Raw genomic sequence first — 16312 nt, forward strand, 5'->3', positions numbered from 1 at the left:
AGCTTCCTGGCTGCTTTGTTTACCTAAGCAAGCCTGGGTAATGGCGGGCGCCCCTCCCCCAGCCTCGCTGCCACCTTGCAGCTTGATCTCAGACTGCTGTGCTAGCAATCAGCGAGACTCCGTGGGCATAGGACCCTCCGAGCCAGGTGCGGGATACAATCTCCTAGTGTGCCGTTTTCCAGGCCCGTTGGGAAAGCGCAGTATGAGGGTCGGACTGACCCGATTTTCCAGGTGCCATCTGTTACCCCTTTCTTTGACTAGGAAAGGGAACTCCCTGACCCCTTGTGCTTCCTGAGTGAGGCAGTGCCTCACCCTGCTTCAGCTCGCGCACAGTGCGCTTCACCGACTGTCCTGCACCCACTGTTTGGCACTCCCTAGGGAGATGAAAGCGGTACCTCAAGCAGAAATGCAGCAATCACCAGTCTTCTGTGTCGCTGGGGCTGGGAGCTGGAGACCGGAGCTGTTCCTATTCGGCCATCTTGGCTCCCCCCCGCCAGTATTTTATTGAGGATTTTTGCATCGATGTTCATCAAGGATATTGGCCTAAAATTCTTTTTTCTGTAGTGTCTCTGCCAGGCTTTGGTGTCAGGATGTTGCTGGCCTCATAAAATGAGTTAGGGAGGATTCCCTCTTTTTCTATTGATTGGAATAGTTTCACAAGGAATGGTACCAGCTCTTCCTTGTACCTCTGGTAGAATTCAGCTGTGAATCCATCTGGTCCTGGACTTTTTTTGGTTGGTAAGCTATTAATTATTGCCTCAATTTCAGAGCCTGTTATTGGTCTATTCAGAGATTCAACTTCTTCCTGGTTTAGTCTTGGGAGGGTATATGTGTCCAGGAATTTATCCATTTCTTATAGATTTTCTAGTTTATTTGCATAGAGGTGTTTATAGTATTCTCTGATGGTAGTTTGTATTTCTGTGGGATCAGTGGTGATATCCCTTTTGTCATTTTTTATTGCGTCTATTTGATTCTTCTCTTTTTTTATTAGTCTTGCTAGCAGTCTATCAATTTTGTTGATCTTTTCAAAAAACCAGCTCCTGGATTCATTGATTTTTTTAAAGGGTTTTTTGTGTCTCTATTTCCTTCAGTTCTGCTCTGATCTTAGTTATTTCTTGCCTTCTGCTAGCTTTTGAATGTGTTTGCTCTTGCTTCTCTAGTTCTTTTAATTGTGATGTTAGGATGTCAGTTTTAGATCTTTCCTGCTTTCTCTTGTGGGCATTTAGTGCTATAAATTTCCCTCTACACACTGCTTTGAATGTGTCCCATACATTCTGGTATGTTGTGTCTTTGTTCTCGTTGGTTTCAAAGAACACCTTTATTTCTGCCCTCATTTTGTTATGTACCCAGTAGTCATTCCGGAGCAGGTTGTTCAGTTTCCATGTAGTTGAGCAGTTTTGAGTGAGTTTCTTAATCCTGAGTTCTAGTTTGATTGCACCGTGGTCTGAGACACAGTTTGTAATAATTTCTGTTTTTTTACATTTGCTGAGGAGTGTTTTACTTCTGACTATGTGGTCAGTTTTGGAACTGGTGTGGTGTGGTGCTGAAAAAAATGTATATTCTGTTGATTTGTGGTAGAGAGTTCTGTAGATGTCTATTAGGTCTGCTTGGTGCAGAGGTGAGTTCAATTCCTGGATCTGTCTCATTGATCTGTCTAATGTTGACAGTGGGGTGTTAAATTCTCCCATTATTATTGTGTGGGAGTCTAAGTCTCTTTATAAGTCACTAAGGACTTGCTTTATGAATCTGGGTGCGCCTGTATTGGATGCATATACATTTAGGATAGTTAGCTCTTCTTGTTGAATTGATCCCTTTACCATTATGTAATGGCCTTCTTTGTCTCTTTTGATCTTTGTTGGTTTAAAGTCTCTTTTATCAGAGACTAGGATTGCAACCCCTGCCTTTTTTTGTTTTCCATTTGCTTGGTAGATCTTCCTCCATCCCTTTATTTTGAGCCTATGTGTGTCTCTGCATGTGAGATGGGTTTCCTGAATACAGCACACTGAGAGGTCTTGACTCTTTATCCAGTTTGCCAGTCTGTGCCTTTTAATTGGAGCATTTAGCCCATTTACATTTAAGGTTAATATTGTTATGCGTGAATTTGATCCTGTCATTATGATGTTAGCTGGTTATTTTGCTCATTAGTTGATGCAGTTTCTTCCTAGCCTTGATGGTCTTTTTTGAGAGAGAGTCTCACTCTGTCTCCCAGGCTGGAGTGCAGTGGCGCAATCTCAGCTCACTTTAAGCTCTGCCTCCCGGATTCAAGCTATTCTCCTGCCTCAGCCTCCCAAGTAGCTGGGACTACAGGTGCCCACCACCACGCCTGGCTAATTTGTTGTATTTTTAGTAGAGACGGGGTTTCACCATTTTAGCCAGGAATGCTACATGTTTTTAAATAAGATCTGTCTCAATAGGCCCATCTACATGAGCAAATGCACCACTGGGAGGTGGAAAGAGTGGGATTCAAATTGAGAAAAAGTGAGGAACTAGCTGGGCCCTGGTGCTGACCAACTAGGGACTCAGAGCATGGTCAGCAAAGACAGACTCAAGCCCAGGTCATCTACAGAGCATTTTGCTTGCAGGTACTTTTAGACTAAGTGTCCCATTCTCCCCTGTTTGACCACAATATCCTGCCAAGTGAGGGCAAAGCTAATGAAATGGTTCTGGGAAAGAATGAGGGAGGGAAGTTCACCCACCTGCATGACTTGATGAACCAGTTGGTACTTACACCACCACCCAAACCCCCATCCATGCACGGGCACCTTTCAGCAGTTCTCTGTGAGGCACTAGATGGAGGCAATTGAGAAAATGCAAGACAACAGCATGGCAAGGCAATACCTGAGGATATGTACATAGTCTTGAAGCGTCCAGTGTGAACCAGGCTTTAGGGTTCTAATTGATCTGTGTGTGTACAATTGATTTTTACTTATCTTTCTTTTAAAGCTACTCTGAATTGCTTTAGGCTAATCCAGAATGTGAAATGATGTCCTCAAAGAATTTTAACAACACTTGAAACTATTGTTCAGTCCATGTGTTTTTAACTTTTGTCTTTTTCCCTTGATTATTTTTCTTATTGAGCATCTAAAATTCTAAGTCCTTGACTTTCACTTCTTTTTCCTCTCCTTTGGGTGGTATTGCCTGAGGAAACTAAAGATAAAAGTAATAAAAACAACAATGATGTCTAACTCTTAGATAATGCTTGGTATTGACTAGGAATATTCTTTCCTTGGGCTTGTAGAATAATAGAGATATTCTAAGTATTTCTTTTCTTTCTTTTTTTGAGATGCAATTTTGCTGTCATCCAGGCTGGAGTATAGTGGCACGATCTTGGCTCATTGCAACCTTTGCCTCCCAGGTTCAGGCAATTCTCCCTGCCTCAGACTCCCATGTAGCAGGGATTACAGGCGCCCACCACCACGCCTGGCTAAATTTTCCGTTTTAGTAGAAATGGGGTTTTGCCATGTTGGTCAGGCTGATCTCGAACTCCTGACCTCAAGTGATCCGCCCGCCTCGGCCTCCCAAAGTGGGGATTACAGGCGTGAGCCACTGCGCCCGGCCTCTAAGTATTTCCCATGTGGTCATTCATTCCATCCTCACCAAAACGTGATGAGGTAAGTGCTACTATTGGCCCATTTTACGTTAGGAAACCAAAGCACAGGAAGATAAGACACTTGCCCAGGTCCCACAGCCAGCAAGTAGCCGGACTAAAGTTTGAACCAGACAGTCTGGCTCTCAGGATTATGATTTTCCTCACTGTGAATCACGAAGCATGTCTCTGCACACCATCAATGGAATAGCCAGGAATGACGTTGTTAGTTTTAATCTTTAAAAAGCGAAATATGAGCTCTTATTTTACCTTTAACCATTCTGTTTTTTCCTCCCACACTCTCAGATGATGGAAATGCTTAAGGCAAACTAAGGTAGTGTGAGACCACACCATGTAAGTGTGAGCATGGCTTTGTGGGTTCAGCTGTGTTTTGTGTGCTTCTGCCTTCTGTTCCCGCATGTTTTCTCCGCTGTTCTCTGATTTCCGCTTTCAGCGCTTAGCACTTGGGCCGCATGAAACTGCCGCTTTCAAGCCATAAATCTTCTGTCTTTGTTCCCGATTTTATATTTGTACTTCTCTCTCCCACAATCCCTGGCACTTGCAGCTGTCAGCCTGGCACCTCCCTGGGAAGGAGCTGGGGAGTCCTGGGGGATGTGTTTGGTTATTGTTCTCTGAAAATGAGCACTTGGATGATCAGCTTTTAGGATTCTAGGCATGTGTCCACACTTTCACTGCAACATACTACTACAGAGTGTGGAACCACACATGTGGGCATCTCTGTACAAACCTTGTCATTTGTTATGCAGCGTTCTCTGGGGCCACCACCCTTTGGCGGATTACTGCTGTGGGTGTCTCCATAGAGTGAATGCCAAGTGAAAGTAAACACCATTGTGCCAAGTAACAGGGCTAAAATGAGCCATGGAGAAAAGAGGCCATCTTCTCATGTATTATGTTCCCTGTGTACACATATGTATGCGATGGAAACACGTATATATGTGGAACAAAACTGTGACTACGAAGGAAAAAGAATAATGGGTTTCAAGCCAGATATGGACTCTAGTGGCCCTTCATTGTACTGTTCACACATATATACACGTGCACACACACAGTTCCTTCTGGTGTTCCTTGATTTTCCATTACCTATATCTCCAAACTGAGTGATTTCAATATGTGATAAACTCGATTTACAGAGTAAATTGGGAAGGAGGTATTTGTCCCTAACAAACAGCATGTCTGGAACTTTTAAAATATGATCCTGACGGTGATTGCAGGGTTGGAACTGCCTCTTCTCAATTTCACTGAAGTTTCCGGTGTGTGTTGAATGGGAATTTGCAGGAAACTTCCCAAGTTAGTTGGAAGAGATGACAAGAATGTAAAATTAGAGGGGCTCTCATGAGATATGACTGAGCGCTGCCCCTGCCCCTGCAGTGTTGAGGCCCAACCTGTTGTTTAGAAACAGAATTCTAGAGCTGATGAGTCCTTAGAAATAGAGCCTTCACTCCAGACCCCTTAATTCATAGAAAATGGCCAAGGTTTCAAGAGAGAAAGTAACTTGCCCAAGATGGGGGCAGAGCCTGGATTAAAGCTTAATCCTCCTCTTCCCATCAAAGCATCTTTTTGGTGTGATGTCCCAGTTCATTTCTCTCTGGAAGAGAATCTCTTGCACACTACCAGGAGAGCCTTTTAAAAGTGAAGGAGCCTACATCCCAAAAAGGACCCCAGGTCCCTGTCCTGGCTCTGCCACGAAATATCTGGATGAGCTTGAGAAAGTTGCTATGCCTCTCTTGGGCTCCTCATCTGTCAAATGAGTTTGAAAGCAGCTGATTTCAAAAATACATGATGCTAAGTTTGCTGAGTAACCTCGGGCTTTTTTTCATGGAGTTTCCTCTCAGCAATATCCATTTTCCACTGTAGGATTATGAAAAAAGTTATAGTCAGGCTTTGCAAATGGGGACAGCCTCCAGGAGCAAGGGCCTTGTGAATTTCTGTAACTAACTAAAGAAGAACAAGGACAGGACGGAGAAGGTGCAGATGAGGAGCACACAGCCTGTGCCCTTTAGACGGACCTATCAAACTCAGATAGATGTGGCAAGCTCCGGTTTGGTCATCTCAAATCTGCCAATTTCAGTAGTTTGGGGTTATCCTGCTGGTATGTACTTCTCTTCTTTCTGAGATATCACTGATCAGAGCTCTGGAACTTGAGCAGACCCAACAGGTGAACAAGGTTACATTCTCTCCTTTTCAGTGTATTGCTAACCAAGTTAACAAGGCCAGGGAAGTCTCTGAGGCAGTCGGAGAATAATTCAAAAGCCAATAAGGCAAGAATAGAAACCCACACGTGACAGCTTTCAGCAAAGTTTTGAGATACATCCTTCATTTACATAAAATTATGGAATTATAGTTATTAACCAAATATGCAAAGTCTTTTTTTTAACAGAGCTTTCTCTTTCCATGGTAAGTAAATGGTATTTTTATGGTGAATTTTTTTTTCTTGGAGATGGAGCCTTGCTCTGTTGCCCAGGCTGGAGTGCAGTGGCATGATCTCAGCTCACTGCAACCGCTGACTCCCAGGTTTGAGCGATTCTTCTGCCTCAGCCTCCTGAGTAACTGGGACTACAGCTACACGCCACCATGCCCAGCTAATGTTTTGTATTTTTAATAGAGACGAGATTTCGCCATGTTGGCCAGGCTGGTATCGAACACCTGACCTCAAGTGATCTGCTTACCTTGGCCTCCCAAAGTGCTGGGATTACAGGCATGAGCCACTGTGACCGGCTATGATGAATCTTTTTGAGAGAGCAAAAAATCATCACTTGATTTAACATTTTGGTCCATTTGGGTTTTCATATATCAAGTTTAGCTGAATACACAACTTTTTCCAAAATAACGCATCTAGTCTGCAGCAGCTTTCCCTGAATCTGACACTGATTCAAAATCTGGTGGGAGGAGCAGGATAGGATATGGTAGAATAGGGAAAATCACAGAGGTGGATCGTTTCTTGTATACTTCTTAGGTTCTAATGCGCTGGACAAATAGCACCACAAAGAACTATGGCCTCAGAAAGTATTACCAGGATAGAATTTCAGCTCCAGAATTTTGGCAGAGAAGGGACTAAGAGTTAGCTCATCTGGCTGGAAGGGTTGTACAAGGGGACTCTTGATGCCACCTCTGCATGGCACTTCACGTAAGATTGAAAGATGATAATCCACTATGTCATTTGAGGGAAGCAGCTGTTGGAGACAATGGAAGGGGACTATAGGCCCGTCTTGGCAACTATCACTGCCCTGGTGTTACCATTCCTTCTCCTGTGACAACGGTAGCACTGTTTGAAGACGAAAATGGCATTCTTGGGCAGCCACACAAGACTAGTTGGTCTTCCCGCTGGGGATGATGGGCAGGCAGGCAAGAGTCACGAGCTCTTTGCCTTAGTTCTCCCTCTGCTGGAGACCCCCCAAAAAACAGTCAGCCAGCTTGGAGAAGGGGGTGGGTTTCAGGCTGCTTCCAGGTCCTTCTTTGCCCTTTCCTAGGATAATCATTGTCCTGCTGAGCCCTCTAGTGACGAAATTGGAAACTGCCGGTGTCTGAGGAAAGGGAGGGAGGGAGAGGAAGGGAAAGCGAAGGAAAAGGGGAAGGGGAAGGGGAAGAAAGGAGGAAAGGAGTCCTGTGGGCTGCCCCTGAGCCACAGCAAAGCACCCCACTGTCTGTGCAAGCCTCAGCCTGAAATACTTTCTACATATTTCAGAAGAAGGGGCACATCTATGGCCTGAGATCCTAAAATATCAGCCTGGAGGCCTGGTGGCATGTCAGCATGCGAATATGCCAAGCTGGCTTCCTGGTTAGCCATGGTGATGATGAGAACTCTGCCTTTTTTTGTTTTTTTTGTTGTTGTTGTTGTTTTAGACAAGATCTCACTCCGTCACCTGGGTTGCCAGATTGCCAGGCTAGAGTGCAGTGGTGCAATCTCAACTCACTGCAACCTCCACCTCTGGATTCAAGCAATCCTCCCACCTCAGCCTCCCACCCAAGTAGCTGGGACTACAGGCATGTGCTACCACACCCGGTTAATTTTTGTATTTTTAGTAGAGATGGGGTTTCACTGTGTTGCCCAGGCTGGTCTTGAACTCCTGGGCTCAAGCCATCCACCTACTTCGGCCTCCCAAAGTTCTAGGATTACAGGTGTGAGCCACTGTGCCCAGCCAACTCTGCCTTATTTTCTGCTTCTAGTTACTCCAGCTTAGTTCTGAGAACTACTAGAAGCTCTAGATTTGGCCAGGCCTTCATGTCTTGCCATAGAGGAAACTCCAAAACTAACTGAGCTCCCAAGAGTCTGAAGAACCAGCCAACAGAGCCTAGCCATCTGACAGAGACACACATTAATTTGCTCCCTCAGGGCCCTACACAGACCAGCCTGGCTCCTGGGGGCTGGGTGGCCCTGCACTGTGTGGGGGTCAAGGCCCTTGGCCCTCTTAAGGTTCACTGAAAAGTCAGTGACATGTGGCAGATTGATTAACAAGAGAAAAGGCATATAAATGTATTTAACATGTATACCTGGCAGCCTTCAGAATGAAGATTCAAAGATTCAGGGGAAATTGCCCACTTTTATGCAGAAGTTCAACAAAGTAGTAGGGACAGCCATATAGAAATGTGATTGGACAAAAAGGTTAGGATCTAATGCTAACAGACAGAGTGGGGAAACACAGCAAGGCCTCTCTGTCTAGATTCTTCTTGACCTCTCTGAGACAGCGTTCCTTCCTTCTGGGTGTGGGGTAGGACCCTCTCTGGAATGGGGGCCTTATGGCCCATAGTCAAACAACAATTCCTTTATGGCCAGTTTTTATACAGATAGAGCAGAGGGAAAGTTAGAGTAATATATTTAGATGTTATGGCTGGCTTTGGAAAAAGAGGGTTCTGATTTCTGTGACCAGCCTTGGGGAAGAGGGATTCCATTAGGTTCATGCAAAAGTAACTGTGGTTTTTTTAGGCCGGGTGTGGTGGCTCATGCCTGTAATCCCAGCATTTTGGGAGGCCACGGTGGGCGGATCACCTGAGGTCGGGAGTTCATGACTGGCCTGACCAACACGGAGAAGCCCTGTCTCTACTAAAAACACAAAATTAGCCGGGCGTGGTGGCACATGCCTGTAATCCTAGCTACTTGGGAGGCTGAGGCAGGAGAATCACTTGAACCTGGGAGGCAGAGGTTGCCGTGAGCCAAGATCGCACCATTGCACTCCAGCCTGGGCAACAAGAGTGAAACTCCGTCACAAAAAAAAAAAAAAAAAGTAATTGTGGTTTTTGCCATTATCATTTCTATGGCTAGCCTTGAGGGAGAATGGGAGTAGGAGACAGGAGAGCAAGAGAAGGTCAGAGAAGAGCTTTTGCTTCTGAGGCCTTCATTTTTGAGTGTTGTTTTCTGAGCCCCAACAACTGCTTCCCCAGACACCCACCTCCTAGACAGACAGAAAACAAGCCCAGCACCACCACTACCTCCAACACCCTGATGCAGAGGGCTTCCCCAGGACAAGAAGTAGGTTACACCTGACTGACATGAAACCAAATTATTTTAATTGTTCCAAACTAGTGGAAATGTAGTCTCCAGACCAGCAGAATTGCCCAGAAACTTGTTAGAAATGCAAATTTTCGACCCCAGACCTGCTAAATCAGTAACCTGTATTCCATAAGCACTCTGGGTGATTCTGAGACCTGCCCCCCCAAGGTTTGAGAGCCACTGCTCCAAACACTGATTCTCAAATGTCTATTGATAGAGGAGTAAAACTCTCAGTATTTAAAATGTAGGTTCTGACCCCTCACCCCCAGAGATTTAGAAGTTCTGCAGTGGTGTGCATAAATCTGCTTTTTGACCATCATCCCAGGTACTTCTGATGTGGGAGACCCACAGGCCACCACTTTGACAGATTCTGCTCTAGAAGGAATAGCACCATCTTTGCTAGTAATTTTACCTTCTCTCTTGGAGATAAATATTCTCATGTCTTGCCAGTCATGGAAGAGATCTCAGCAAGTATATCATAGTATTCCAAGTCTTCAGATGGGATTGTAATGTTTACTTTGACACATTAGTTTTTGCTCCCCTTGTAAGGAACATCTCAGTAGTATCTGCATCATAACTCAAAAAAGAAATATTTCTCTGAAAAGAAATATGAATTACTGAGAGAAAAGAAAGAACAGGAAGCCTGTGGCTGGGTGTTTTCTGAGCATGGGGACACATCTCCTTGGGAGTGTGAGTCTCTGGGCTGGTCTGCTGGGCTCAACCAAGAAGCCGTGAGGTATCTCTAGGCTGTGAGTCCATCAGAGAGCAAGTTGCCCCTTCTTCCTTCTCGGACAGTTAGAGATTTAGTGATGCTTTCCCAATAAGACTCAAGAGGATAGCTGATTATCAAACTGCTAGGAAAAAAAAAAAAAGGCTTTCAAAATCTGAGGTTAAGAGTATACTTGGCTTATACAGTCAAAGCATTGGTCACCCTGGAAAAATTAAGTTCATATTTGTGAAGATTGTTGTGAATATAAAGTCCCAACTCTCCTCAACACAGCTCTGGGCCTACTGGGAGCTCCAGAAGAGATTGTTCTTCTTTTGCATCACTTATCTCCCCCATCTAACCCTCCAATTCTCTCCAGAGCACCCACACCTTCATGGGGTGCTAACTTCTTCGGATGTACCCCAAGAGAACTAAGGATACAGAGTCACATTTTCAAGAATTTGACAGGAGCAAAGCAAGAGACTTGGCGCTGAAGCTCCTTGTCACCCGTGACCTAGGGTCCACATTGCCCAGGCACCAGCACTGCAAAGATACCATCTGCTTGGGCCGTGGCTTTCTCAGGCTCAAGCCTCTATTTTCAAACCACGTGAGTAGAGCAGGGGAAAAGCTGGGTCCTTCCATGGTTCCTTCCTCCTCCCTTCTGTCTCCTTTCCTTATCCATTTACCCACATTCCTTTTCCCACCTTTTCCATGCTTCTGTTACTTCCACCAACTTTTTTCCCTCTCCCTCTCATTTTTTCTTGGGCTGCCCACATCCTGGAAAGCAGATACCCCCTAACGCTCACACACACCCCAAAGAGCTCAAAGAGCTTCACCAGCATTAACTGCTGAAGCCATGTGCATCCTACCAGTCAGGGAATGCCACCTTAATGAACTGTAAGACATACTAAAAGGCAGATCTCCCCTCTCTCAGACAGACAGAGAAGGGAAGCAAGAAAGGGCAGAGCAGCAAAGGAAAATCCAAAGAGAAGCCACAAATGATTTGAATGTTAAACTTACTCGGTGTCCAGAAATGTGCAGCCTGCTGCCCCCAGCAGTGGGGATCAGGACACTAGGCAGGGAAGGGAGGTGGAGGAGGAGGGCCATGCTAAAAGTAGGGCAATAGTAAAGAGAAGAAAAGGCTTTTGTCCAGAGAGTAAAGCCAGTCTTCACAGAGCTGTCCTGGTTAGGAAGAATCCTGTTTGGGAGTTGGGAATAGGCCAGGCTGGCCATGCTGGCAGGAAGCTCTGACTTTTATCTCACTTACCTGTCCTTTACTCCTGCCCCCAGGGCCAGCTCCATGTTCTTTGCTCCTACACAAGGGCCACATGACCAGTGCAGTCCCGCAGGGACCCAAGATCACAAGGGCTCACATGCTTGTGGTTTAATGCTCTGCAGCCCCAGTCTTGATGTTGTTAATAGTCGTATCTTTGAGTGTGTGTTTTGTAAGTGAACTCTGATGGGACAGTGAGCTACTGGAGCATGGGGGATGGGGGCATGAGACTGTTCATGGGACCAGCTTCCTGCTGCCTCCTCCTCCCTCCACCCTCTTCCCAGTCCCACCCCCGCCTTCCGGCAGATGGGTTCTCAGCCCACTCTCTTGAACCCTGAAACCCTGAGCCCTGCCCAGCCTGCTTTCCCTGTGCCTTCCCAGTAACCACTGCCACTGTCTGCCCCAGGCAGGAGTTTGGCACAGAAGGGAGGATCATAGTTGAACGTACCTATCCTGAAGCATCTCGGGGCAGGGCATAGCAGCGTCTGTCCCTGCCCAGGACTGGCAGTGCTGCAATGTGTCTGGTGGACAGTGGACAGAGTCCAGAGCTCAACGAGGAACAAACCTATTGCCCACCTCGATCCAGTTACCTAGCAGAGATGTTACAATACCCTTGGGGTCATTTGTCTGCCATGGGTTGGGAATACCACCAGTGAGAAGGGGAGGTTCCTCAAGTCAGGGGACAAAGAGTTGGGCCAGCAGCTGGCGGGAGAGAGAATCTGAAAAGCCATCAGGCCTGAGTGACAGGCTGTGAGGATCCTAAGTACCCCCATGCCAGAGGGAGTGCTTTCAGCCAGTTCACTTGAGCCTACTCTGTGCCTGGGGGACCTTTCACTCCCTCCTTCCAACCTTCTGGAATATGTCTGTGTTTGCCTTTTCTGGCCAGCACACAGCACCTTCCACGGACAAAATGCAGATTGCGTGACTTCAGTGATTGTACAGATGAGTTAAATGCTCTGACATTTGCATTTAAACTGGCATTGCATGAAATAAAAATGAATGGTAAATTGGTGCTAATTTGATTTATTTTTATTTACTTAGAATGACATTTAAAAGTATATTTTCGGCCAAGCACGGTGGCTCACGCTTGTAATCCCAGCACTTTGGGAGGCCGAGGCTGGCAGATCACGAGGTCAGGAGATCGAGACCATGGTGAAACCCCATCTCTACTAAAAATACAAAAAATTAGCCGGGCGTGGTGGCGGGCGCCTGTAGTCCCAGCTACTCGGAGAGGCTGAGGCAGGAGAATGGCGTGAACCCGGGAGGCGGAGCTTGCAGTGAGCCGAGATTGCACCACTGCAGTCCAGCATGGGTGACAGAGCGAGACTCCGTCTCAAAAAAAAAAAAAAGTATATTTTCAAAATCCCACAACAAGGTGAGAGGGACCACAGGAAAAAGGGAAAATGTTTGTATTTTAGTAACTTAGTGGCACTTTTTCCTGCTTTTTGAACCATTTTCATTTAACACTGGATCTGCAAATTATGTAGCTGGTCCTATCTGCAGCCTAGTTCCACCTTGACTTGGAGATGATCATCTTTGCCTCTAATACAGTGTTAAAGGTGGAATTCTAATCCTGTAGGGGGAAAACAGTTCCCAATCTCTAACTGTAGGTAATTTCAATCTTATTATCCGTTTACCCACCAGAGAAAAAAAGGAAGAAACTTAAAAGTAAAAAGCAAAGAGGTGCTTGCATTTAGACAAGCATCACAGGAGAGGAAAAACAATTCTTTTACCCTTTTGAGTTCTTAGCTGGGATGAACCCCTGTAATAAAAGACAGGTTAACAAGATAAAAACAAACAGAAGTTTAAGAACATGACTTCACGTATACATAGGAGATACCCAGAGACTTGAGCAAATTTCAAAGAGGTGGCTTTAAGTTCAGGCTTAAATACCATCTTCAGCTGAAACAAAGAAAGGAGGGTATTGCAATGGCCAGTTAGGGGGAGGTGACCAGGAAAAGCATGGTAAACAAGTGGAAGGTTTGTTATCCATATTTGAGTGCCTTGTTCATTGATAAGTCTGACTTAGAGTCATCCTTCTTTACTCAATACAGAAGTTCACCCTCATGAATGGAGATTTCCTTTCTGGATGTGAATTTCCCTTACAAAAGGGAACTCCTACCCTGTCTTCAGAGCTTCTCCTGTGTCTGCAGTTTCTCAAAATAATCAGCTCAAAATTATCCTTATACTGAAGAAATGTATTTCAGGATGGCATACTCTAGCTGGTAACTTCCTATATGCACAGGGCAATGTGAGATCTATTCATTAATTATGAGAGACTCTCTTCAACAATGTATCTTCTTATACTCAACACAGATTGTCCATACTTCCAGCATATTACAAATGATTTAGGTCATTTATCACCTTCCAGTCTGAAGTCCGGCGCCTCAAATGACAATTAATAAGCTTGTAATTTCTCATAGCTTCAGTATTAAAAAAAGGGAATAAAGCAAAATTAAGAAAATATCACTTCCATAGCACCATTTGTCTAAGTAAAATGTGCAGGGCTACATTTTAAATGATATTTTTTAAAAGGAGAGTAGAGCACCTTGGCCCTTCCTCCCAGGTCAAAAAAAAAACTATATATAAAGTGAGGCCTGCAATGGTGTATAATTTCTCATAATTACTCTCCATTGACTATTAACGTATCCACCCAAACACACCTTTCTCTGCACTTTTGTGAACCTCAGTAAGCTCTTTAGTCTGGCGTGGGAAGCTTAATGTATTTCCTGTGAAACTGTACCATGCTCCTTGATCAGCTTATCCCAGGTTTGCAAATTGAAAAAACTTCATTCCTGGCATCAGCAGCCTGTTAAATTGGTTCTGATTAATAATTGAATCTTAAGACCCTTTCAAGACAACATTTATGACAACAGATTAGTGAGGAGGGGAGAGTGATACCGTCGGACACCGTGTCATGATGGAACAGACTGATGACCTCGCCTGGAGGTTAAATGTGGAGCCCAGACTGGGGGAGCTTAAATCCTTAAAGAAATCCATCATCAAAATACACAGGACATCTCCCCTGCAGACTGATGGGCCTACCTATCATTTATTTTCCAATGATATACTTTTAATGCTGATCAAGATGCATTCTTTTTGGACTTGGAGTGTGACTGCAGGTCACATTCTTATGTTTCACATTAAGCTCTCTTGGATTTTGAATTATTTATAATGGTGTTGCAGAATATTTCTTCCTTTCATCCTGAGGAGAAAATACAATCCTCCTGAAATGTGACACTAGAGAAACAGATATGCTCCTAGCTTAACAATCCTAAAGAATGCCCTTCTGGATGTTTTTCAGACATATGGATGTCCAAATAAGTCCAGATTTTTCTTTTTTTTTTTTTAGTCGGAGTCTCGCTCTGTCACCCAGTCTGGAGTGCAGTGGCACAATCTCAGCTCACTGCAACCTCCACCTCCTGGGTTCAAGTGATTCTCTTGCCTCAGCTTCCCGAGTAGCTGGGATTACAGGTGCACGCCACCATACCAGTTAAAGTAGAGACTGGGTTTCACCTTGTTGCCCAGGCTGGTCTCCAACTCCTGACCTCAAGTGATCTGCCTGCCTTGGCCTCCCAATGTGCTGGGATTACAGGCATGAGCCAAATTAACTCCAGATCTTTATAGCAAATCCTTTAAGCGTGTCCATGCTTGCACAACACCGAAACTTGCCTGGACCCAGAATCTCCCAACCCTATCTATGATTGAAGATAATTTCAGTCCTGTTATGCTTTTACCCATGTGAGAAAAAGAAGGAAAACTAATAGTAAAAGAATAAAGAGATTCAATTGACAAATGGGATCTAATTAAACTAAAGAGCTTCTGCACAGCAAAAGAAACTACCATCAGAGTGAACAGGAAACCTACACAATGGGAGAAAATTTTCACAACCTACTCATCTGACAAAGGGCTAATATCCAGAATCTACAATGAACTCAAACAAATTTACAAGAAAAAAACAAACAACCCCATCAAAAAGTGGGCAAAGGATATGAACAGACACTTCTCAAAAGAAGACATTTATGCAGCAAAAAAACACATGAAAAAATGCTCATCATCACTGGCCATCAGAGAAATGCAAATCAAAACCACAATGAGATACCATCTCACACCAGTTAGAATGGCCATCATTAAAAAGTCAGGAAACAACAGGTGCTGGAGAGGATGTGGAGAAATAGGAACACTTTTACACTGTTGGTGGGACTGTAAACTAGTTCAACCATTGTGGAAGTCAGTGTGGCGATTCCTCAGGGATCTAGAACTAGAAATACCATTTGACCCAGCCATCCCATTACTGGGTATATACCCAAAGGACTATAAATCATGCTGCTATAAAGAAACATGCACACGTATGTTTATTGCGGCACTATTCACAATAGCAAAGACTTGGAACCAACCCAAATGTCCAACAACGATAGACTGGATTAAGATAATGTGGCACATGTACACCATGGAATACTCTGCAGCCATAAAAAATGATGAGTTCATGTCCTTTATAGGGACATGGGTGAAACTGGAAACCATCATTCTCAGTAAACTATCGCAAGGACAAAAAACCAAACACCACATGTTCTCACTCATAGGTGGGAAATGAACAATGAGAACACATGGACACAAGAAGGGGAACATCACACTCCGGGGACTGTTGTTGGGAGAGGGGAGGGACAGCATTAGGAGATATACCTAATGCTAAATGACGAGTTAATGGGTGCAGCACACCAACATGGCACATGGATACATATGTAACAAACCTGCACATTGTGCACATGTACCCTAAAACTTAAAATATAATAATAATAAAAAAAGAAAAAAAAGAATAAAGGGATTCTTGCATTTAGATGAGCATCTGTCACATTTTTCGGTAACCCCTGGAGTTTCTCAAAGGAGGAGTGTCAGCTGCCTAAAAGTATATCAGAACCATCTGGGGGATTAGTTTAGAATGCCAATGCCTGCACTGTGCCCAGATCTCCTGATTCTGACCCAGGAATTTTTTTTTTTTTTTTTTTTTTTTTTTTTTTTTTTGAGACAGAGTCTTGCTCTGTCACACAGGCTGGAGTGCAGTGGCGTGATCTTGGCTCACCACAACCTCTGCCTCCGGGTTCAAGCAATTCTCCTGCCTCAGCCTCCTGAGTAGCTGGGATTACAGGCACCCGCCACCACACCCAGCTAATTTTTGTATTTTTAGTAGAAACAGCGTTTCACCATGTTGGTCAGGCTGGTCTCAAACTCCTGACCTTGTGA

General features: G+C 44.6%; 1 protein-coding gene across 2 annotated transcripts in view; it reads left to right on the top strand.

The window, feature by feature from the left end:
- The window catches only part of LHFPL3 (LHFPL tetraspan subfamily member 3), a 593099-nt gene that overhangs the window by 530145 nt on the left and 46642 nt on the right, over window positions 1-16312 (top strand). Inside the window, exon 3 of one of the 2 annotated variants that reach the window (XM_058425573.1) lies at window positions 3893-3940. The exons of the other annotated variant lie outside the window; for it this stretch is intronic. Within the exon in view, the coding sequence (XP_058281556.1) occupies window positions 3893-3909 (17 nt within the window). The 3' untranslated portion in view covers window positions 3910-3940. The remainder of the gene's footprint in view (window positions 1-3892; window positions 3941-16312) is intronic. 2 annotated transcript variants of the gene reach the window in all.

The sequence above is a fragment of the Hylobates moloch genome, unplaced genomic scaffold, assembly GCF_009828535.3.
Source record: "Hylobates moloch isolate HMO894 unplaced genomic scaffold, HMol_V3 SCAFFOLD_1, whole genome shotgun sequence".
NCBI lineage: Eukaryota > Metazoa > Chordata > Mammalia > Primates > Hylobatidae > Hylobates > Hylobates moloch.